General features: G+C 46.8%; 2 protein-coding genes across 6 annotated transcripts in view; one reads left to right on the top strand and one right to left on the bottom strand.

The window, feature by feature from the left end:
- Positions 1-2,237, top strand: Limd2 (LIM domain containing 2). 3 transcript variants are annotated; one of them, XM_046427718.2, is made up of 5 exons: positions 1-110; positions 839-933; positions 1,069-1,113; positions 1,193-1,332; positions 1,410-2,237. In XM_046427718.2, the coding sequence occupies exons 2-5, from the start codon at positions 892-894 to the stop codon at positions 1,567-1,569; spliced, it is 387 nt and encodes a 128-aa protein (XP_046283674.1). In that variant the 5' UTR covers positions 1-110; positions 839-891; the 3' UTR covers positions 1,570-2,237. The 3 variants fall into 3 exon arrangements, with proteins under 3 accessions (XP_046283674.1, XP_046283675.1, XP_046283676.1); XM_046427719.2 differs by having other exon boundaries at positions 42-172; XM_046427720.2 differs by lacking the exon at positions 1-110 and adding an exon at positions 277-294.
- A 1,415-nt stretch (positions 2,238-3,652) lies between these two features.
- Positions 3,653-24,858, bottom strand: part of Map3k3 (mitogen-activated protein kinase kinase kinase 3) — a 73,906-nt gene continuing 52,700 nt past the window's right edge. For all 3 annotated transcript variants that reach the window (XM_046427715.2, XM_058573720.1, XM_046427714.2), the window contains exons 8-17: positions 20,350-20,483; positions 14,343-14,416; positions 11,701-11,768; positions 11,416-11,508; positions 10,619-10,810; positions 9,943-10,091; positions 9,184-9,315; positions 8,558-8,687; positions 8,016-8,193; positions 3,653-6,340 (exon numbers count right to left, since the gene is read on the bottom strand). In XM_046427715.2, coding sequence (XP_046283671.1) covers positions 6,112-6,340; positions 8,016-8,193; positions 8,558-8,687; positions 9,184-9,315; positions 9,943-10,091; positions 10,619-10,810; positions 11,416-11,508; positions 11,701-11,768; positions 14,343-14,416; positions 20,350-20,483 — 1,379 coding nt within the window. In that variant the 3' untranslated portion in view covers positions 3,653-6,111. The remainder of the gene's footprint in view (positions 6,341-8,015; positions 8,194-8,557; positions 8,688-9,183; positions 9,316-9,942; positions 10,092-10,618; positions 10,811-11,415; positions 11,509-11,700; positions 11,769-14,342; positions 14,417-20,349; positions 20,484-24,858) is intronic.

The raw sequence follows: 24,858 nt of genomic DNA on the forward strand, positions 1-24,858 counted from the left end.
TGGCCGCTTGGGGACCACTGGCAGCGGCGGCAGCTCGCGCCCTCACCTTCCTCCCACTCGAGGCGGCCCCCGGAGACCGACCCCCGCCCCGCGGCCCAGGCCGGGGCCCGGTGAGACGCGCGGGCGCCCTGGGGGAGGGGCCAGCATCCGGCTCTAGGGCCCAGGCGCCGAGGTGGGGGACGGGGGCCGCCTCTGCCTCCGCCCGCGGGGTCCCAACGCCCAGCGACTCTGTGCTTCGCTCTCGCCGTCGGCCCCGAGGCTTGTTTCTGCCTTCAGGGCCGCTCCCCAGCGAGGGTGGGGCCCGCGGGAGTTCCCCGGTCTGGGGTCTGTTTCCCTGGGTCCAAGGTGCCGGGGCCGACTTGGGGCTGCGGCGCGGCGGGGCGGGGCGGGGCGGGCGCCTGGGCCGGGGCGCTGTCCAGGGGCTGGGTGCCTGGGCCCCGCGCCGGGCAGCGTGCTGCGCGAGTCAGGCTGGGCAGCGGGTTTTCGCCCGGCCGCGTCCGCCCGGCCTTCCCCTGACCTCCCCTCACCCCAGGAGGGGTCCCAGCCCGCGGAGCGCACGAGGAGGCTGCGCAGGACCTTTTGTGCCCGGCCGCTGCCCCATAACTTTGTTCTTTTCCCACACATGGTTCCACTCCAGGACCCCTGCCCCTTGGGGAGCAGCGTGGGGGACGGGCAGGCAAGAGGGTGGGTGAGGGGCGGAAGTGGCAAAACCGAGAGCAACAGGAAATGACTTAGGGAAAGTCCCAACCACAGCCCCCCAGCCCCCTGCCTGTAAACACCCCCACCCTGCAGCCTGGAGAAGGCTCGTGGGGCCCCATCGACTGACTTCCCCTTGCAGAACCCAGCCGGTGCCGCGTCTCTGCCTGGGGCCTCCATCACCTCCGACAAGCCATGTTCCAGGCTGCGGGAGCCGCCCAGGCCACCCCCTCTCATGTAGGTGACCAGCCGGGTGGGAGGGGCGAGGGGAGAGGAGCTGTGTGTTTGCCGGGCACCCTTTGCCCCCTCTTTGATTGCCCCTAGGTCTGGGCTGGGCCGCCTCAGAGCCTGCCCTGACTGTCTGTCTCTCAGGAAGCCAAAAGCAGCGGTGGCAACAGCGTTGTGCAGCGCTCCAAGGTAGGGCCCTTAGGGTGGGTGAGGGTGGAGGAAGGAGTGGGCGCTGGCCAGGCTCCTGGCTGAGCGTCCCTCGAAACAGTCCTTCAGCCTGCGGGCCCAGGTGAAGGAGACTTGTGCCGCCTGCCAGAAGACTGTGTACCCCATGGAGCGGCTGGTGGCAGACAAGCTCATTTTCCACAACTCTTGCTTCTGCTGCAAGCACTGCCATACCAAGCTCAGGTGCGACCCTGCCTTGCCCACCCCTTGCCCTGCCTCTAGTCCTGACCCCGCCTGACCCTGATGCTCTGCTTCCGCAGTCTGGGCAGCTATGCCGCGCTGCATGGTGAGTTTTACTGCAAACCCCACTTTCAGCAGCTGTTTAAGAGCAAAGGCAACTACGATGAGGGATTCGGCCGCAAACAGCACAAGGAGCTCTGGGCCCACAAAGAGGTGGACCCCGGCACCAAGACAGCCTGAGGCCCCTCTGACCATCCACTCCCTCAGTGGAGGGCCTGGAACTGGGCGGTGGGAAGGGCGGGAAAAAGATTCTCTGGGTTTGAGTAGGGGGCAGGGTGGGAAGGGGGAGGCTTGCTCAGGCAGAAGGTTCCGGGGCAGGGCTCTGCTCCAGGATTCCTTCCTTCTCCTTCAGTGGGGGTCAAGGGGTGGGAACCAGGATTGGGGTTTGCTCACCCTGCTTCCTTCAGCCCACCCCACCTCACCACATGGCCGCCAAGCCCAGCTTCCCTTTTTAGGTGCCTTTTCTCCAGCAAGGAGTCAGCATGCCCCCCTCAGGGTCCCAAGCTCCCTTACTGCCACCTGGGCCATGTTGGCCACCATGTCTCCCCATCTACCTCTGCCCTTAGCCTGGTCCTGAGCCACAGACTGGGAGGAAGGAAAGTGAGAGTGTCACCTGCTGGACCTCAAGGATGCCACAGCAGCTGATGGGGGAGGGAATGGGGAAGTAGAAGGCAAGGCAGGGCCCACTGCCTTGGGGCTGGGACCCCCTTGCACCATGAAGCTAAAGTCCCCGCCAGGCTGAGCGCTTCTGAGACCTTCGGGGGCCAGCAGCAGCCGTGCCCCCTCCTCTCCCTCATTTCTGCCTTCTGACTGTTGTGATAACCCTGTTTTAAACATGTTTAAACAGATCCTGACTCTATTATGTGGCCTGTTGTGGGGGCTCTTGTGACAGGATGCCCATTGACCACAGGGAGGGGAAGGGGTTCAGGGTTAGCCCAGAGCACTCCTGGCTTTGATGGAGGGGCAGCAGTGTCAAGGAAATACAAACTGCTTGAGAAAAGGGGTGCTCTCTGCTCAGCCAGGATGCCGCACGGTCAAACAGTGTGATTCTGTAACTGCAACTCCACTCTCCCTTGATCTTTGGGTTGGCTGACTTCCCAAGCCCATGGCCTCACATCGACACCCCTGTTCTGAAGAGAAGAACCAGAAGCATCAATGTCATCTGGTTGCCTTGCTACACCTGGGGGGCAGGGCCCAAGGCAGAACCCTTCAGCAGAGTCTGTCTAACCCCTTTCTATGGGCTGTTCCCAGCTGTGCAGCTCCCCAATCCTATTCCTTTGCCTTGGAAATCTGCATGGAATGGTGGGAACCCACAGACCTGGCAAGTGTTGCTAAAGGTTTCCTTTTGTCCCTCCTCATTTTTGTGCCCCTCTTATTGCTGTGTTCTGGGGAGTGGGGCAACCACAGCTACCCCTACCAGGTCATCCAAGGAGAGGTTGTCAGCTGTTCTGAGAGCCCAGGCACACTGAGAGGTGACAGTGTACAGCAGAGAAACAAGGCAATCTTGGAAGATTGGGTTCTCCTGCGCAGACCCAGCTGTCCTGACTTCTCCAAACTGCCTGTGGGATAGATAAGGTGGTGGAACAAGAGGATAGACACCTCTAGGACTTGCTGCCACTGCCCCATACAACTCGACTTACTAATAAGCAGTGTGTAGGAATTGGTCTCAATTCCTGGTGACAGATGAGCCACTGTGCTCTGTTGAGGTAAGCACTGCTCCTTGAGGAAGTAGACACAATGCTTAGTAAGCCAACAGCACCCAAGGCCTGGATCCTGGGAGCTGTTAAGAGCCTCACTCAGGGAAAGCCCAACTTCCTATAGTGAGGCCTCTGTTGGGGACAAGGACAGTCTCCGCTCAGAGTTAAGCAACAGCAGCAGCTGAGCCAAGGAGAGATGCTGGAGGTGGTTTCTGATAATGCCCTGCAGGATGGGTCCAAGGGGAGCCTCAAAAGAAGACCTTACTAGATGCCATGAGGGTCCCAGGAACTAAGCCACTGGTGATGTTTAGGTCAGAAAGGCCAACAGCGCCTCAGTAAATTGGCCCTAATTTATCACTTTCAGGAGAGGTCCTAGAAAGGGAGAGGGAGTGGAGGAAGGAGGGCACACTGAGGTAACAGTGGTACCTAACCAAGTCATGCCAAGGCCCCTCTTGGCATCAAGTTCTCTCCTGCTTGAGGCACCTTGTTACTAGGTGCCATCCCCAGCCCCTCCCAGGCATACACCTACTTCCCCCAACCAAAAGCACCGCACAGGACCCCCCTGGTATAAATGATCCCTTTTATTGTAAGTAATGCGTGACACTGGCCTGGCTTTGCACTGCAAGCCCTCAGTCAAGATACAGTCAAATAACTGGCTGCAGGTTCTTCTGCACAATCCACAATTCAGACACACAGAGCTGGGAGGGCAAGAGGGGCAGAAGGGTGGCAGCACGCGAACTGGCCCTTATGTGTGGGGTTGGCCAAGGCAAACATACCCCATGGAATGGTAAGAAAATGGTAGCATGGCCCCTTGCCATGGCAAGCCTGGGACTGCAAGGAAACTGCCCTCCAGAACTTTGGGGCCCAGGCCATCCTAGAGTCCAAGAATTTTTAATCTTGATTAGTTAATAATAAAAAAAATAAATTAAAATTAAGCAACAGCTTGGTCCTGAGGATGCTGATCCAGCATGTCCACAGTTTTTGGCACAAAAGTCGGTCTTTTTTGATTTGGGGGGAGTGCAGGGTTTGTTGGCTAGTTTTAAAATTTTATTTTAAAAATAATCCCTGTGAGGTAAGACCCCAGGGGTAGGGCTCTGTAAGAGCCTGAACCTGGGTCATGCAGAGTAGCAGAGTCGTCTCACTTAGTCTCATCAGTGGCACCATGCTCTGTTTCCTCTTGGGAAATGGGGACTGGGGACAGGGTATGGGCCAAGGAGTGCTACAGCCATCAGGATGGAGTCCTGGAGAGGCCGAGCTGCCTGTTGGCAGCTTTGGTCAAGATGAGGGGCCAGTCCCCACCCTGGGCAAGGGCCGAGGTAGAGGCAGGAGCATGTGTGCTCACTGGCCTCAGAGGGCAGTGATGGGTAGAAGGTGGCCTGACAGAGGCCCCAGGGGAAAAGGGATGGAAGGGGGCCCAGGCCCAATTGGCACCGTGCAACACACATTCTGCAAAACCAGCTGCTTTCATTTTCTCTTCTCTCTCTTGAGGCGTCCATCACCTGTAACAGTCTAGAATTGATATATAAAAACCATCAAATATGATCTGAGATATAAATTAACAAGTACAAGGCCTCACATTACATGATGTGAAAAGGCTAAAAACAGCGATAGAAACTACATTCATAAAAGTGCATCGTCAACATACAACGAAGGCTTTGGCTTGTTCTGTGCCCGTGGGGTAGTGGGCATGGCTGGCAGTGAGCTGCCTGGCGCTAATCCCCAGCTCCCTGGAGATGCCCATCCACGGGCACTAGCTTTTTTTTTTTTTTTTCCTTTCTTTCTTTTATGATAACTCCCAAGGAAACTGGGTGTTGGGAGGGAGGAGCTCTAGCAATAGGCACATTTTGGAGGGGAGGGGCCGGAAGAAAGGACCAGCGCCCAGGCTGAGGTAAATATGGCCAACTCTAAGCTGCTTGGAGATACTGGCTCCCCACTGCCATTCCTCCCTCAGGGGAGGAACAAGAAGGGAAAGAGGCTGAGACCTCACAGGGATGGGCAAGGCTAAGGAAGAACAGAGCTGGTGGTTTTGGACACTGCTGGTTGCAGCACATGGGCTTTCCCTTCTACTAGATGGAGTGGGCTTGGCCTGGCAGGGACATGACTGACAGGCAGAGACAACCCCTGGGCTCTCCTGAACAGCCTTGCTGGGCCCACTGAGTTGTCCACCTTCCTCTCTGCTTCAGTGAGGAAACATGCCAGGCCAGAAGCACAAAGGTCATCCCATCAACTCTTTAGAATCCAGCCCAAAGCCCAAGCTCACACAGGGGTACTCAGAACCCAGAGGGCACAGTCTCCAGTTTAGAAACTGGATACAGCATAAGAGTGACTCCAACTTGTAAAACAGAGACAATTGCATTGATAAAACTGGGTCTCCCCCCTCAGTGGGGGCAGCCATGTCTCAGGCTCCTGCTTGGGGGTGCAGAGTCATGGGGGCAGGCAGGATATGTTCCTCCTTCCCTGAATAAGGCAGCATAACATTTGCTTCATTCATCTTTGGTAAAGTCTAGGACTGGCAAAACTGACTTGGGCCTCTGTCTTCCCTCATTTGTGGGACACTGGGCTTTACCTCAGGCTTGATTGGGCTCATCCAGCCCAGAGACACCCTGGTGATCTCCAGACATTGGGAGGAGAAACAAAATAACACTCTGAATGAAAATAACACTATTCATACCCTTGAGTCAGTCCTGTACCCCCCACCCCAGGCTTCCCAGTCAACGGCAGTGTCAGGACAACCCCAAGGGCAGGGCCCGCAGCTGCCTTACACACTTTCCCAGCCCCTTCCCTCCACACTGAGCTTAAGACACTGGAGCTCTTGGGTCTGGCAGGCGGGGGGCTCCCAGTCCTTGAGGCTACAGCCATCCCATCCTAGCTGAGCCCCATTGGCAGAAGGGGCACAGACAAACGCTGGCTGGATTGCAGCTCCAAGGTCCACAGCCTGGTCTGGGAGAAGCAGCAACTTCACTGCGCCCCACAGCAGCCCCCGCCTGTGCAGCACGGGGCAGCTGGCAGCAGTAGCCTTAAGAGCTCAGTATACGAGCTGTGCAAAGTGGTGTGTGAGCAGCTCCTCAGCTGAAGGTCTCTGATGAGCCTCCACAAAAATGCGCCTCAAGAAGTCCCGGCCATGTTCAGAGATGTGGGAAGGCAGCTGAGGGTTGGTGGGCTGGGTGGCAATCTTGAAAATAGCGGCCATAGCTTCATACTCTGCCCAAGGTGGCTTCTCTGTCAGCATTTCCACCACTGTGCAGCCCAGGCTCCTGGAGAGAGAATCTCACGTCACCCCTTGGCCAGTTCTAGGCTCCCAGCTGCCTCACCCACCTTTGTGAAAGGAGGTGCCTTCCTCAGATCACACTGAAGTGCAGGATGTGCTAAGCTGAGGAATGAGACTCCTTGAATCCCAAGACCAGAAAACTTTGAAACACTCTTTGCTCTTATCCATACAGGCCTCATCAACCTGCACAAATCACTCACCTGGGTACTTACTTCTTCAGACTGGAGAAAAAGGAACCACTGGGCACTGACAGAGCTCCAAGTGGGCTGGGAATGTGTGCTAGAATGCTTGCCTTGCACATGGGAGATTCTGGGTTCCATCCCCAGCACCATACACACACAAAACCCCAAACCTCCAAGATAATTATATTAATTTCCTATTGCTGCTGTAACAAATTATCACAAACTTAGTGGCATAACTACAACACATACTTATTATCATCCAGTTCTGGAGATCACCAATCTAAAATTAGTCTCCCCAGACTAGAGTTAAGGCATTCATTAGCAGGGCTTATTCCTTCTGGAGGCTTTTGAAGGGAGAATTCATTTCCTCACCTTTCCAGCTTCTAAAGAAGGCCCCCTGCACTTCTCTTTCTTTGTGTGTGTGTGTAATGCATGCACGCATGCGTGTATACACTCAGATCAACCTGAGCCTTGTGCTCTCCAAGCATGTGCTGTATTTTATAATGAGCTACACTCTAGCCCCACCTGTGTTTCTTGGCTCATGCACCTGCGTGGCTTACTCCAGCCTTGTATTTTCATTGTCACACTTCCTATTTCCCACTCTGACCTCCTGCCTCCGTCTTTATTTTTAATTTTTGTAGTGCTGGGGATCAAACCCAGAGTTTTGCACATGCTAGGCAAGTGTTCTACCACTAAACTACATCCCCAGCCCTTTAGTTTTTGAGATGGGGTTTCGCCAAGTTATCCAGGTTTTCCTGGCCCTTTAAAAAAAATTTTTTTTATTGTTTGTTTTTGATACAGGATCTTGCTAAATTGCCCAGACTATTTTTGATCCTTCTGCCTTATCCTCCCCAGTAGCTGGAGTTATGGGAGTGTGCCACTGCACCAACTGAACCCCCTTTTATAAGGACTCTTGTGAGTATGCCAGGCCCACCTGGATAATCCAGGATAACCCCTCCATCTCAAAGTTAACAGCTGCAAAGACCTGCTACCATATAAGGTAACATTTACTGATTCTAGGGATCAGGACATGGGGGGACATTGTTAAGCCCACCACAATAACTATTCAAGAAAAGTTCTTGTGACTTCTAGGTCCTTTCTGAAAATAGAAATAAACTCAGGCAAAGGCAAGTCCATCTGAGCACTAGGAGAAAGGGCATAAGTCTGCTTTTGTTTAGAGACAGATTTACGTCTTCAGAGTGGATTCTGCTTCTCAAGGGGTTCAGCAAACCCAAGGATACTTTTTCCATGGCTTAAATTTCTAGCACTAACAAGATTTGTTATTTGGAATTAAAACACACCCTATTTGTGCTACTGCAAACACCACCACCGCTGCATACAAGGAGCCTAGTCCATGGGTGCACCAGTTAGCAAAAGGCAGGCCCTCCTTTCACATGCAAGGTTCCCCAAATCATTTCCAATTCAGAGCGACTACAGCCCAGGCAGGGAGACAGAGTCCTGGTATGTCCCAGCACTCACCATACATCTGCTTTCCTTCCATAGCCCTCGCCGCTGATGACCTCGGGGCTCATCCAGTAGGGAGTGCCAGTGACTGAACGCATGCCAGTCCCTGACATGCAAATGGTCTGCAGGCGTTTGCTGGCCCCAAAGTCCCCAAGCTTCACATTCCCAGCAGAGTCTCGGAGGATGTTGGCTCCTAAAGCATGGAAGAGCAGAAACTTCCACCTTGGCCCCCCCTTCTATTTTCTATCATCCTCCCTCCAGGTCACAGAGAGCTATGGAGGATGGGAGCTACACTGAATTCGACATAAGCTGCACAGGGCACACAGGGAAGGGAAGCCTCAAACTTACAGTGTGAAGTCACAGGTCTTCGTGGTCAGCATTCACACTGGACTAAAGTATTTCCCCAAATTGTTCAACTGTTCTTCATATTAATCCCACATGGCTGGGGAAGCAACTGGGGATCCCACTTTATAGAAAGTTCAAAATGGTTCAGTGTTGGCCCACCCAGTCACTAAATGGTAGACTTGAAGACTCCATACAGCCTAAGCCCTGCTCACCCTTGATGTCCCGGTGAACAATCATGTTGCTATGCAGGTAGGACATGCCCTCCAGGATCTGCCGGGTATACTTGCGGGTCACACTCTCCGTCAGAGCTCCATAGGCCTTCAACTGGTCTTTCACTGAGCCCTAGCAGTCACAAGGAGTCACAGGGAGTCCCCTCAGGGGATGGCTGTGGGAGGGGGCAAGGCTATTTCCTGGCCCCAGGCACTGTAGCAAAGCAGTGATTCATCTAAGCTCCATCTGTGATGTGCTGGGCACTTTGACAGGAGCTGCCAGGCAGCTTGGAGAAAAACATAAATAACAATCCTTCCTTCAAGCAATGGATGACCCACATGCAGAAGAAGGGAACTTTGCTTCAGGTGAAGTCTGTGCTTACTGGACAAGAACCAGACCTCAAGCGCCAACCTTGGGTTAAGCTAGGCTAGGACATTTCTCACCTGACACCTTTACTATAGCCACAGGTACGGTTCTCCTGAATCCAGGTCCTGCCATAACCTTACCTAGCTCCCCTGAACCTCTGGAGCCCCAGGAGGTCAGACCCAGGTCAAGAGTGACTCCCCAAGGCCTCACCCCAGATCAGGCTCCTTTTTGTGAGAGATTCATATGTCCAAGGCACACATACCCCTGGCATGTACTCCATGAAGATGGTCAGAGTCTTCTCGGCACGGTCCCGCAGGCAGCCATAGTACTGCACAATGCGCTCATGCTGCAAGTTCTTCAGCAACTGGATCTCACACTCTAGGGCACTCACCTCCTAGGGAAGGGCCAGTGGTCACCCAGGCACTTAGGGGATTGGGTGTGCCTGCCTGGGATGCACTCAGCTTGCCCTAGACTGTGCTTCACAGGGATCTGCCTTGGGAACTTCGTATGGAGAAAAGAAGGCCTGTTCGCTGTCTGACCCTTGGCCACAATGCTGGCCAGTCCTTGGGATATGGCACTCCCAGGCCTGGAGGAAGGCAGACAGGGAGAAGGAAGGAGGGGTTGTGGGGGCTTAGTTAAGGTAGCTATTGTATTTGCCTATTCAAATTGAGGTGTCAGTCACATGATTTCTCCTTTAGAGCTGGCCCAAGTAAGTGGAGAAAGGTACTTCGGGAGTGGGGACAGGGAGTACCCTTTCTGGCGATGATTATCACCTCTGTTTGGGTTGCATGGGACTATGAGATGGCCTTAGATCCTCCCGGAGGGGCTTGGTGCTCCTTGGACCATCAACTCTTCACCCCATAGTTAGGACCAGGGTGGATAGCAAGAGAGCTTGGGAGGAAGAGTGATGGGGGGAGGCAACCTGTAGCACCTGGAGCTATTAATCTGTGCAGTACAAGACAGGCACTTATATTGAAAGAGTTCTCGAGAACTGGAGGTCAGAGAATGGGAAAGGCAGTACCTTGCTTGTCTCAGGACTGTCCGGGTCAAACTGGACCTGCTTAGAAGCAAGTTCTCGTCCTGTGTCCACATCATAGCACAAATAGACCCTACCAAAGGCACCCTGGCCCAGGAGCTTCCCCCGACGCCAATTGATGGGGGCACTAGGAGCTACAAGAGAACATTGGAAAAGAGTGTTATATTATGCACATTGTTTATGGAGACCCTCCTTGTTCTCCAGCCACTTGATCATGAGACCTCTGGCTTAGGTTCCCCCATGCCCAGCACCATCACCTCTTTCAGTACCCCATCTGAAGTAGACCCAGAGCCCTCATCAAAGGGAGCTTAAGATCAGAGTCCTGGGAAACAGAGGACTTGCTAAACTTATGGTCAAATGCTCTTCTGCATGACTTTCAAAGCTCCCAAATACCTTACTACATCAGGGACTAAGAGCATGCTTTTCAATTTAAACACGGAAAAACTAAAGGCTGGAGATTAATGGCTTGTCTACACAGCAGTGGAGTCAGGCCTAAGATCCAGGGTATGCTGCTCTCTCCAAGGATGTCCCTGTGGGGAAAGGATGGGCCAGAGCAGCAGAATGCTGAGCCTAAACACCCTAGTGGCCTGGCTGTCCTCCCAACCCTGAAGCTTGTCTGAGCACCCTTGACAGTCTTCTCCTAGCCAGGGACATTCCTCACACTTAGTTGGCACACTCCTCTCCTGAACAGAGAGGGCATTCTCGCTGTCTGCACTCCGTAGTCGTCCACGAGGGTCCAGGTATTGCACAGCCAGACCCAAGTTCTCGCCATTTGTGCTTAGGGAGCGGCTGGAGGGCACTAGGGTGAACAGGTTGCCTTGATGACGCCGTATTCGGGGAAATGTTCTTCTGCCTAAAAAGATAAGGGGCCAGAGTAGAGCAAGTCAGACCTCTGGCCACAAGATAGAATGTGCAGACCAGCTAGAAGTGATAGACAACACTGGCTTGGGTCTATCCTGTCTGCCCTTCCACTTGACTCATGCCAGAAAGACTGCTGTCCCAAGCACCTTGAGAATCAAGACAAAAGCAGAAATAAAGAAGTAGCCAGTTCAGGGAGCCATGGCCATAGGGAGTGGGGACAGGGACTGATAAGGCCAATCCCCAGCACAAGTCTCTTTTCTCCTCAGCATCCTACTCCGACCCCCTCTGCCACAGCTCCGCTGTGTCTGCTGCTGATGCAGAAAAGGTCATTGGAGAGACGGCACTCCAGAGTACACCATGGACAAAAAGACGGAGTTCCTAGCAGCAGCTACTTAGTTTGAAAATGCAATACTCCTTGTCTGGTTATCTTCTGTCTCTCTTGACTCAAGACTAAGGCACAATTTCCCAGGATTAATGGAAAACACAGATCCTGGAGTACCCAGGTCCCACCCACTAGTGGTGGCTTTTCCAAAGCAAAGCATTAAGCATGGTCTTTTGTGAGGCAGCCAGCAGAGGGCAGCATGGAGGCGCACTCACCATCATTGTAGTCCTTGTGGTGCACAGACACGTGGTAGCGCCGGGGATAGGTTCCGCCTTTGACCCCTTTGTCATAGAGCTGGGTTTCCCGATCTAAGTAAAACAAGGGAGTCACTGGTTTTGGGCAGGTCAATGTGAGTGAGCCACTTAAGTCCCAGGTCATTCAAGACCCTAGAGCAGTAAGCCCAGGCAAATTTGTCTACACAGTTTTGGCTTCCCAACTCAGAACTCTCTGGACCCACAAAGACTCCCCTGCTTTGCTAACCCAGGCTCTGTGGAATTTACCTGAGTACTCCTGTCTGTTGTCTGGGAAGCTTTGGGCTCGGGACATTCTTGATTTCCGGAAGGATGGGCTAGAGAGAGCAAAAAGGAATCACAAAATAGACCTCAGTGTACTTCCAGTGCAGCTCAGAAGGCAGAATAGAAGTCAAGGGCATCTAAATCATCTCTTCTTCAAAGTGCCTCCCATGTGCACAGGTGTGGAAAGAGGAACTGGAGGGAAGTAGCCCTTTCCTTAGTCTAGTCCCCTGCTTTCTCCACCCTTCACTTGTCAGAGGCCCAAATGTGACAGGACCCTGGGTGGTAAGTGACAGTCCTGCTGAGCTCCACCTTGGCTGCATACCCCTTTACTTTACCTTCTTGGCCTTTTTCTCCACCTATGTAACAGGTGAAGAGCTGCAAGAGAATCCCTGGCCCAAGTAGTAACAAAGATAACAACAGCATAGTTTACAGAGAGTGAGCTTTTTCTTATTTAACCCTCATAACTCTGCAAGGTAGGCAATGTGTCTTCGCAGACACCCTACTGGTTTAGGTATGAACATTCTTATTTATTTCCCCAAGGATACAGCTAGGAAGCAACAGAGCTAGACTTCAAATCCACATCTGTGACTCCAAAGTCTGTGTTCCTGCAGTTATACCAAGCATCTTCCTTTCAATTAGTCATTACTATCCTATTCTAGAGAGAGGGACACTGAGGAACTAAGAAGTTAACGCACTTATTTGAAGCTACTGAAATATCTGCTGGAGCTGGGATTGGATACAGGTCTATCTGGCTCCAGGTCTGCCCTTTCCCAAAAAGGGAAGACAAGAGCTCTGAACTCAGGTCAGGCCAGACCTCAATGAAGTCAGTTCAGATCACTGGGTTTCATTCACAAGGAGAAAACAAAATAAAAAAGAAGGTTGGAAGAAATACCCAAAACCAGGGAAGTAGGTAAATTCGGCTATCTTTCCCAGCATCCACCTGAATAGCCCTTTCCCTGACTGATAAGCAAGTACCTTTTGAAAGGGTCATAGGTCAGAACTTCCAAGACAGTGACTTGGGGGCTGCCGCCTTCTTCCCAAGACCTTCCCCAGACCTTCTGTCCTCTCTTCCTATCCCAAAGCTCAGAAGATAGTCCAAAGTCAGAGTCAGTCCCTGTCCTGGCAGAGCCCTCAACCAGTGAGGACTCCTAGCACTTTCACTTGTGCCTTCTTGCTACCCTGATTGGAAAGCAAGCCCCAATCAAGGATATATATTGGAATCAACACGTATCTATGACTACATTCTATGACACCTAGAGGAAGATCACACTTATCAGTGCTCAGGTCAAATTTGGCCACAGTCAGAAGATCAGTACCCACATAAACAATTAATCAGATACACAAATTAAAAAAAAAAAAAAAACTAAACTTGCTCTCCATTTTTTTTGAAAAATTTTTAAGTTGTAGATGGATACAATACCTTTACTTTTATTTATTTATTTATTTATTTTTAAGTGGTGCTGAGGATCGAACCCAGTGCCTCACACATGCTAGATGAGCACTCTACCACTGAGCCACAACCCCAACCCCTGCTCCTTAGCTTCTAACCATAACCCTAAACCCAGTCAGAGGTGGCCAAAACAAGGCTGAGATAATGGAGCAGTGGGATCAGTGCTGGGGCCAGCTCTAAGAGCCATGTTCTATATAAAGGAGAACACATTTCCTCCTAGAATGTTGTTTTCCAATTATCATATCCCTGTTTCTTATTCCACCAGAAATATTTGGACAAAAAAAATTTAAAATCAAAGTAAACCCATGGATGAAAATCTCGTTTTTTCCCCCAAACTTCAACAGCCCATTGTTTCTCAGTCTAGGTTACAATAAAGACCCCAAACGCCCAAGAGCAGCAAGTATTATGAGTCAAATCAAAACATGTAGAGCACTCAAAACAACACAACAAGCACTTAATAAATGAACTGATATTTTATAGGCTATTGTTATATTCATTTTATTATGCAAGCAAAACATTCTCAAGGTGTTTGGGAAACTAAGGAGAGGGCTTCCCTAGATGCATGCTGTTTTAACCCTGGGCCTGGGACTGGGATTGTGGCTCAGTGGTAGAGTGTTTGCCTAGCATGTGTGAGGCACTGGGTTTGATTTTCAGCACACATATAAATAAATAAAGGGACATCAACATCTAATAAAATATTAAAAACAAAAAAACTAACACTGGGCCTGTCAATCTGTGGCTGGATCATAGATGCACACTAGCGAACATTACTTCCTCAACCCATCAGTTCAAAAAATGCCTATGCATTGGTCAGGTGTGGTGGCACATGTCTATAATCCCAGAGACTTCGGAGGCTGAGGCAGGACCACAAACTTGAGGCCAGTTTCAGCAATTTGGCGAGGGCCTAAGAAACTTAGTGATCCCTATCTCAAAATATTAAATAAATAAACCTAGGCAGGCACTGGGTTCGATCGTTAGCACTGCGTGATATTAAACATATAAAAAGTTTTCTGTCCATCTGCTACTACAAAAAAAAAAAAAGAGCTGGGGATGTAGCTGGCTCAGTGATTAAGTGGCTCTGTGTTCAATCCCCAGGACCGCACCCCCCCAAAAAAAAAAGAAAGAAAAAATAAAAAAAGCCCATCTAATAACACTCAAGCTACCCACAGCCCCATACCTGTCTGCTGATCTGTCCAAGGATTGGCAGCTTCCTGATAAGGAATTTTCAGCACTGCTCAGGGGATCCAGCATCTGTAAGGCAAGTCATACAATAAAACCACAGTCCCAACCCTAATCCCAGCCAGCCAGGTGACCCAGGCTTTATCACCCAGTTGAGGCCAGCACATGGTCTTTTTGTTTAAATATGAAAGTGCCCTTGTTTCCCCATACAGTGGGAAGAATGGTTAGTAAGGTACCATTCTCCCCTGTTGTCTGAAAGGCAAGTTTCCAGGAGGGAGAAAAATGCTTGGCTGGCATCCCAAGGAGTCTTGCCAGGAGGGCAAAGCAGAGACGCAGCTTCTCTAGTTGGCACTTTCTTGGCTTATCAACACTGGTGCGTGGCACTGGAGATGGTACTACCCTGCAGAGGCTTCCAGTGAGTTTGGGTGGGACCCTAATGCTTCTGTTTACACTCCATAATTCATAATTTATGAAAACAAGCATTGCTTCATTTCACAGATGAGCACTGTAGCCAAAGAAAGGTTAGGAGACTTGTCTAAAGTCATAAAACTAGTCCATGCGTAGCTGGTACCAGAATACAATCTCCCAGCTCCTAGTTCCAATACAGAGTTAATAGATGTCTACATAGACTGAAGTATTTCTCTGGACCCTGGTCTAATGCAGTTACAAAAAACCTTCACAATAGTTCACCCCCACCAACTAATCTCATGAAGGTCCTCCCCTTCATTTTCTCTTTACAGAGCGGAGGTGGCTATGGGGTCTTCAATTTCACAGTATAGTCATTCCCTGACATCCACTGGGGATTGGTTCCAGGTTCCCTTTTAAATCTGAGGATCCTCAAGTCCCTTTACAAAAGATGGCACAGTATTAGCATATTATCCATATATATATACTCCTATGTACTTTCAATCATCTCTAGGTTATGTATAATATTTAATACAATGTAAATACTCCATAAATAATTGTTATACTGTATTGTTTAGGGAATGACAAGAAAAAAAAAAGTCCATGCTGGTCCCAGTGGCACCTGCCTCTAATCCCAGTGACTTGGGAAGCTGAGGCAGGAGGATTGCAATTTTGAGGCCAGCTTTAGCATCTTAGTGAGACCCTGTCTCTACGAGGCCAACATCACCCTGATACCTAAACCAGACAAAGACACTTCAAAGAAAGAAAACTACAGACCAATATTTCTAATGAACCTAGATGCAAAAATCCTCAATAAAATTCTGGCCACTCGGATACAAAAACATATCAAAAAAATTGTGCACCATGATCAAGTAGGATTCATCCCTGGGATGCAAGGCTGGTTCAATATACGGAAATCAATAAATGTTATTCACCACATCAATAGACTTAAAAATAAGAACCATATGATCATCTCGATAGATGCGGAAAAAGCATTCGACAAAGTACAGCATCCCTTTATGTTCAAAACTCTAGAAAAACTAGGGATAACAGGAACATACCTCAATATTGTAAAAGCAATCTATGCTAAGCCTCAGGCTAGCATCATTCTGAATGGAGAAAAATTGAAGGCATTCCCTCTAAAATCTGGAACAAGACAGGGATGCCCTCTATCACCACTTCTGTTCAACATAGTTCTCGAAACACTGGCCAGAGCAATTAGACAGACGAAAGAAATCAAAGGCATCAAAATAGGAAAAGAAGAACTTAAATTATCACTATTTGCAGATGACATGATTCTATACCTAGCAGACCCAAAAGGGTCTACAAAGAAACTATTAGAGCTAATAAATGAATTCAGCAAAGTGGCAGGATATAAAATCAACACGCATAAATCAAAGGCATTCCTGTATATCAGCGACAAATCCTCTGAAATGGAAATGAGGACAACCACTCCATTCACAATATCTTCAAAAAAAATAAAATACTTGGGAATCAACCTAACAAAAGAGGTGAAAGACTTATACAATGAAAACTACAGAACCCTAAAGAGAGAAATAGAAGATCTTAGAAGATGGAAAAATATACCCTGTTCATGGATAGGCAGAACTAACATCATCAAAATGGCGATATTACCAAAAGTTCTCTATAGGTTTAATGCAATGCCAATCAAAATCCCAACGGCATTTCTTGTAGAAATAGAGAAAGCAATCATGAAATTTATATGGAAAAATAAAAGACCCAGAATAGCAAAAACAATGCTAAGCAGGAAGTGTGAATCAGGCGGTATAGCGATACCAGACTTCAAACTATACTACAGAGCAATAGTAACAAAAACAGCATGGTACTGGTACCAAAACAGGCGGGTGGACCAATGGTACAGAATAGAGGACACAGAAACCAATCCACAAAACTACAACTACCTTATATTTGATAAAGGGGCTAAAAGCATGCAATGGAGGAAGGATAGCATCTTCAACAAATGGTGCTGGGAAAATTGGAAATCCATATGCAACAAAATGAAACTGAATCCCTTTCTCTCGCCATGCACAAAAGTTAATTCAAACTGGATCAAGGAGCTTGATATCAAATCAGAGACACGCGTCTGATAGAAGAAAAAGTTGGCTACGATCTACATACTGTGGGGTCGGGCTCCAAATTCCTCAATAGGACACCCATAGCACAAAAGTTAATAACTAGAATCAACAAATGGGACTTACTCAAACTAAAAAGTTTTTTCTCAGCAAAAGATACAATAAGAGAGGTAAATAGAGAGCCTACATCCTGGGAACAAATTTACTCCTCACACTTCAGATAGAGCCCTAATATCCAGAGTATACAAAGAACTCAAAAAATTAGACAATAAGAGAACAAACAACCCAATCAACAAATGGGCCAAGGACCTGAACAGACACTTCTCAGAGGAGGACATACAATCAATCAACAAGTACATGAAAAAATGCTCACCATCTCTAGCAGTCAGAGAAATGCAAATCAAAACCACCCTAAGATACCATCTCACTCTAGTTAGATTGGCAGCCATTATGAAGTCAAACAACAACAAGTGCTGGCGAGGATGTGGGGAAAAGGGTACACTTGTACATTGCTGGTGGGAATGCAAATTGGTGCAGCCAATTTGGAAAGCAGTATGGAGATTTCTTGGAAAGCTGGGAATGGAGCCACCATTTGACCCAGCTATTCCCCTTCTCGGTCTATTCCCTAAAGACCTAAAAAGAGCATGCTACAGGGACACTGCTACATTGATGTTCATAGCAGCACAATTCACAATAGCTAGACTGTGGAACCAACCTAGATGCCCTTCAATGGATGAATGGATAAAAAAAATGTGGCATTTATACACAATGGAGTATTACTCTGCATTAAAAAATGACAAAATCATAGAATTTACAGGGAAATGGATGGCATTAGAGCAGATTATGCTAAGTGAAGCTAGCCAATCCCTAAAAAACAAATGCCAAATGTCTTCTTTGATATAAGGAGAGTAACTAAGAACAGAGTAGGGTCGAAGAGCATGAGAAGAAGATTAACATTAAACAGGGATGAGAGGTGGGAGGGAAAGGGAGAGAGAAGGGAAAGTGCATGGAAATGGAAGGAGACCCTCAGAGTTATACAAAAGTACATACAAGAGGAAGTGAGGGGAAAGGGAAAAATAATACAAGGGGGAGAAATGAATGTCAGTAGAGGGGGCAGAGAGAGAAGAGGGGAGGGGAGGGGAGGGGAGGGGAGGGGAGGGGAGGGGAGGGGAGGGGAAGGGAGGGGAGGGGAGGGGATGGGGGATAGTAGAGGATAGGAAAGGCAGCAGAATACAACAGACACTAGTATGGCAATATGTAAATCAATGGATGTGTAACTGATGTGATTCTGCAATCTGTATATGGGGTAAAAATGGGAGCTCATAACCCACTTGAATCAAATTGTGAAATATGATATATCAAGAACTATGTAATGTTTTGAACAGCCAACAATAAAAAATTAAAAAAAAAAATAGAGCTATCCACAGTACCAAGAAAGAAAGAAAGAAAAGTCTATATATAATAAGTACAGACAGAATATACTCATTGTGCAGTTGGTTGAATCTGTTCCTTATCTATAGACATGGAATCCACAGAGGTAGAGGACTGACTATATGCATTACCTGAGCTCCAAAGTTAAACTTCACACAGGGAAGAAAATATTAGAATTATGAGAATTCAATAACATAAGATTTTACATAATTTGTTTCCAACTGAAATCTCTTTTCCCATTTCATACTAGGGTCCATCCCCATCCATAATTTCAAATGTTTTAGGTCATATTATCATATATGATTTTTAAAAATCTGCCTATCAAGGCAAATTAACTGCAAAGTAAAATTACAAATTTGGCCAGGATACAAAATTTCTCAAAGTGGGAAAGAACTGCTCCAAATCCAGCAAGTGTATATTTGGTAAAGTTTGATCAAGTAACCGAAAAGAGAAAATGGATGAGTAAAACAACACAGCAAGTGTGATGGAGAAATACACCAAAGGTTCAAGAGGCCTTGAGAAAAACTGCTGAGTCCCATGAATGTTTTTGCAACAATGACCCTAGTTATGATAGTGCTACAGAAGTCAAAGGGGAAGTGAAGGAAGTTACATTGTGCTAGCTAACTTCTGTCAGAAAAATTAAGCCAAAAAATTAACATGAATCATGCCTTGTTCATTCTAAAAATCAGCAAATAGATGCAACTGTTACCTAAATCTGATTAAAGAAAAAACAAAATAAACTTATCTTAGTTTCACTTTTTAAGAAAGTCCCAATGGGATATTTTTTTCACTATATACTATGTTGTTTTGGTCCCTGTGAAGTAGATTTATCTTGAATGGCCTGTTACTAGAAGCAATTTGCTTTGGCTAAAGGGGTGGGAACTGGGGGTAGGACCTTGACAGTTTCCAGCAGCCTCTTTCTAAAAGTCTGTAATCAATAAGAGTCAAATTCTCCTATGTTTTCCATGGGGAAAGACAGAAACAGAGGCAATGGAGCTTGTTGGCAATCTCTGGGATTTCATACTCAGTCACCTCTAAGAACAGCAGGTGTGCAGAAGAAAAATGGTTAGAGAAACGGGGCAGTTAGTAAAATGCCTAGGAAAAATCTGTAGCTAAAGGCATTCCAAGTCACTGTTCCAAACATGAATTTATCTAGCAGGCAGAGTAGAGAAGGGAGAAGAGTATAAAGGGCTTCTCATAGACTATACAGTCTCTTTTCTTAAAAAAAGAAAAGTTATAGGAATTGTTGTTGTAAAATTCTACATGTGATGGTACTGGCCCTTCTGTTGGACATTTTACCCTTAAGAAATGTCCCCTTCTCAAACCAAATTCCAGAAACTTATAAAAGCAGATCTTTCTCTTTGTAATTAAAGCAAGCTCATTTAAAAGACCAGAATGAAGCCAGAGATCTCACCCTTGCTGAGTTCACTAAGTCACATTGCCATTTTCATCAAGTAAGCCCCAAGATTAAAAAGCCAGTCATTAAAATGGGTAAACCATCATAGTGGACAAACCCCCAAGGTGACCAATGAGTCACAACTGACCCAAGGAAACTAAAGCAATAAAAGTATATGTCATTTAAAGATTTTAAGTTTGTTGGAATTTGTTATTTTGTAATAGGTAATTAACACAGCTATTTATCTTCACAGAAGGTCACTCTTAATCAATCCTAAAAGGTGATTTGGATATAGTTTACTTTCTACCTTTCATCAAGATATAGCAAAACTAAAACACAGCTAATGAAAAACTGTGCGGAAATGAAGATAGGCATTGCAAAGATCATCATAAATAGCAAAGTGGTGTAATGTAAGGGGATTGCGAGAAGACTGCAGAAGAGGGAAACTGTCAAGTACTCACCCAAGACCAAGGGTAGGTAGTTTAAACTTCATTTTTGGCAAGAATTAATATTTGGCTCCTAGAAAGGAATAACTAATATTTGGGAAAGCCTGATTTATAAAAGAGTTATTGGATGGGATTCAATTCCCTGCGGTCTACACTGTGCCCACTGAGTACTACCCCTGGTCATAACCTTGGTCTAACACAGTCCATGGGCATACCCTGGGCCCCCATACTCACGCACTGCTCGCTGGTCTCTGGGATGAATTCTCCTTCACTGTTAATGCTGGTGTAGGATCCCTGTCGGGCAATGTGCTGCTGCCGCTCAGGCACATAGCCAGGGGGAGGTGAGCTTCGGCCAGGGTTTTGAGAGCCTAAAGCACAGAAACAAAGCTTTTAACAACAGAGCGTAGGACTTGTGGCTCAAGAGGAGCAGGCATGGGACCAGTTTGAGATACTGAGACCTAGAGGTCAGGGCTGTGACTTGGGTTATGGCACCAAAGCCCAGCATGCTCCAGCTGCTCAAGGCAAAGTCCTTCCTAATAGGAAGCAAGCAGGGTGTGGTGGTGCATGTCCATCATCTCACCTACTTGAGAGGCTGAGGCAGGAGGATGGCAAGTCCCAGGCTAGCCTCAGCAACCTGATGAGACCCTGTCTCAAAATTAAAAAAAAAAAAAAAAAGGCTGGGGATGTAGCTCGGTGGTAGAGTGCTCCGGGTTCAATCCCCAATACAAAAAAAAAAAAAAAAAGGAGCATACGCTAGAACATACATTAACTAAGAACCTTAGAACAAAACATGAACCAGAATAAACCCTGGAAAATCATTTTGAGTTGACAATCAGACCAGCTTTGTATTTTCTCTTATTCATGTATATGACTATTCCTTTATAATGCCATACCTCTCTCTCTCCCTATAGAGCACCAAAACAATTTCCTCCCATTCTGCAAAGAACCTAGAAAAAGGATTGATACAGTAGTTTCCTATATGTCTGTTCATATATGGTTGGGGCATATATTTTAAGACCCCCAAGTAAGATATCTGATGCCTTGGATAATACTAAACCTGACATATACCGTGTTTTTTTCCTAGATGTATATATATGCATGATAAAGTTCAACTTATAATCAGTCATGGTAAGAGGTTAATAATAATAATAAAATAGAACAATTATAATAATAGTCTAACAAAACTGCCAATGTCACTACTCTGGTACTTTGGAACCATTATTAAATAAGGGTTATTTGGAACACAAGCAATGTTAAAATGTAATAGTTATAAGTAACTAACAGGTAGCATATGAACAAAGGGAAGATTCATACCCCAGGCAGAAAAATGCAAGGTTTTATTTCATTACTCAGAATGGTGTGCAAATTAAAGCTTATAAATTGCATATTTCTTGAATTCCCCATTTAATATTTTCTGACTGCAACTGACTAGTGATAAATAAAATTGTGGAAAGCAAAACGGTGGTCTACTATACATCAGCTTAATTCTCTTGAGCTTTGTTTAGGTCCCAGCAGCACTTTTGGGTTGGGATCCAGGGAAAGGTAACTGGATATACCTAGGCATCTCCTTCTCCTGCCCTATTCCCCCAGTCTGCGGCTCCCCTTACTTGTTCTATATCTGTATCAGGTAAGAAGGCCCCCTGACATTCTGGCCAGCAGCAAGGGGCTGCCTATTTCAGATCTACCACTTCTATCCTTCCTAACTACTATGAATAATCATATTATCTTAATGTTTTACTTTCTGTTGGACATTCATAGTAATTACTTCATTTGATTTTCAACATCCATATAACAGAGGTTTGGGGAACATTTTCTGAGTCAGGCACTCTGCATAGTACTTTTACATTTGTTTCTTGATTTAATCCTTGCAATAATCCTGAAACATAAGCATTTGCTTTACTTAACAGAGGAGGCAACTGAACTCAGAGAGCTTTACATTTCTTAGGAAAATATAAATAATTTTAGGAAGCAGAAATCATCCCTATTTTACAGGTGAGAGGACACAAAGCCAATGTGTGTGGACTTACATCAGCTTGTAAGATGGAACAGTTTATCATTCAAATATCATAGAATGACAAGTGTACAGAGATGCTTTAGAAATCATTAAGCAATGTTCTGTCATAAGGGATTTGAGTCTGGGAAATCAGATTTCTCTACCCCTAGCCTTTTCTGATTGACTCTCTACTTTCAATAATCAGAGGAAACAAAAGCAAGACTAGAATTTTGCAATTTTTTTTCTTTTTTTTTTTTTTTAAAAGAGAGAGAGAGAGAGAGAGAGAGAGAGAGAGAGAGAGAGAGAGAGAGAGAGAATTTTAATATTTATTTTTTAGTTTTCGGCGAACACAACATCTTTGTTTGTATGTGGTGCTGAGGATCGAACCCGGGCCGCATGCATGCCAGGCGAGCGCGCTACCGCTTGAGCCACATCCCCAGCCCCAATTTTTTCTTTTTCTAAGATCACCAAGCAGGTAACAAATTTATCCAGTCATATAGAAAACCGGAATCAAAACAGCCCTCCCCATATCCTTCCCCATATTCATATCTTATACTCCTTACCTCTCCCCCATAACTCAGCAATTCCGACACTGGGAATAGCAGAAGTTAAAATCCTCAATGAAGCAGGCTACTTTCCTCAGTGACCGGTTTCTCCAGTCTAGTTCAGAGCTATAGCACTAGGTTTCCTGAAATGGAGCTGCAGGCAAGATGTTCTGTGGGAATGGCTAAGGAACAGAGAACAAGAATGGTAGCCTGGAGACTTGGGGAAGAATCTAACTCATTCTACTCTGAAAGTGGGGGAACAGCCAATGCCAACTCCCTCCTTTCTTGATAGAAATCAGTTTCAGAAGGAAAATTTGGGATATACGGAGCACAGACTGTGCTCTGGAAGGAGAGGTGGTATATCTCCTGCAGAAGATGCTAATAAGTCCAGCTAGGCTCTTTGAACACCCTGGAGGGGAGAGTGGGCCTGACAAACTGCTGGGGCTCAACAAAATTCCCTGAGTCAGGGAGGCTCCTTCTACTATCCCAAGGGCCCTCATAAGGGAAGAAGAATGGTGCAGAGGGTTGCTCTTTGAGACAGCATCTAAGAAGCTTAATTCTTTCATCAAGAGACTGACTCCTTTATTATTCTATATGATATCAGTTGATCAGACCTATAGCTTATTCAATTATGTAGAAGACACTTGATAAATTTGTCATCAAGAATACTTCCGGTCTGGGGTTGTAGCTCAGTGGTAGAGTGTTTGCCTTGCATGTGTGAGGCACTGGGTTCAATCCTCAACAAAATAAATCAATAAAATAAAGTTATTGTGTCCCCCTACAACTAAAAAAATAAAGAAAAAATAATAATTCCAATTGAGCCTGGGCGTGATGGTGCACACCTGTAATCCCAGCGACTCAGAAGGCTGAGTCAGGAGAATTGCAAGTTCAAGGACAGCCTCAGCAACTTAGAGAGATCCTGACTCAAAATAAAAGATAAAAAGGGCAGAGGATGTGGCTCAGTGATTAAGCACCCTTGGGTTCAATCCCCTTTACCAAAAACACAACAAACAAACAAAACTTCCAACTCTTTCTTGGAGGCATCAATCCAAGGATGTATATTGGGCAGGAAGGCTAACATAAGGCCCTCAATAATCTGACTTCCTCACCTGACTCCACGGCAGCTGCCAGAAACATTTCTCCAAAAATAGGAACTCAACATGTCATCACAGGTTAGAGGCCACCAGTTCCGAGGTAAAGCAGTACCTGAACCATTCCTATCACATGATCTCAAACAGCCCAATGAAGTGTATCTGTTCATGATTTCTTAAGCCCAAGCAGAAACTCAACCAGCTCTGAGTATAAATTTAGGGATGTTGAAATGGAAACCAACAGAGCAATGAAATCAGGCTAGGCAATTCTCTTCTCTCTCAACACTCTGTTATCTCTCATTTAACTCTTACAACACCCCTGCAGCAGAGGTGTATGACTATCACCTACACTGCACGGAAGGAGAACCTGAGGCCCAAAGTCATATAATGACTTAGCAGCGGGATTGTGGCTAGAAAACAGGCTTTGTGACTCTCAATGCAGGTCAGCCAAGGTAATTTTGAGACATTCATTTCCAAAAAGGGCAGGCATGCTGCTTAATATAGGAGCAAAAGGCAAAACTTTTCCTGGAACTGCCCCCCATGAGGATGGATATCCCTTCCATGGGGAAATGTGATAGTCTTCTGGAAGGCACAGGAGAGGCTTGTGTGGGGATTTCTTTTCTTTTTCACAAGACTTAGGATGGAACCAGGACCTCATGCATGTTAGGCAGGCACTCTACCATTAAGCCACACTCCCAGCCCTTTTTGAAATTATTTATTTCCCAGAACTGTGGATAGAACCCAGGGACATTTTACCACTGAGCTATATCCTTAGTCCTTTTAATTTTTTTTTTTTTTTTTTTTTTGAGGCAGGATGGTCTTGAACTTGCAATCCTCCTGCCTCAGCCTTCAGAGTCACTGGGATTATAGGCATGTGCCATTGTGTATGGCTTCCTTTATAATTTTTTTGGTAACAGGGATTGAACCAGGGCACTTAACCACTGGCCACATCTCCAACTCTTTTTGAGACAGGGTCTCAGTAAGTTGTTTAGGGCCTCCCTAAATTGCTGAGACTAGTCTCAAACTCGTGACCCTCCTGCCTCAATCTCCTTAGTCACTGGGACCAAAGGATGTGCCACAAAGCCCAACAAGTATGGGAATTTCTTGACAGTAC

The sequence above is a fragment of the Marmota monax genome, unplaced genomic scaffold (assembly GCF_021218885.2).
Source record: "Marmota monax isolate L192 unplaced genomic scaffold, Marmota_monax_Labrador192_F-V1.1 WCK01_AAM20220418_F8-fsc00285, whole genome shotgun sequence".
Lineage (NCBI taxonomy): Eukaryota > Metazoa > Chordata > Mammalia > Rodentia > Sciuridae > Marmota > Marmota monax.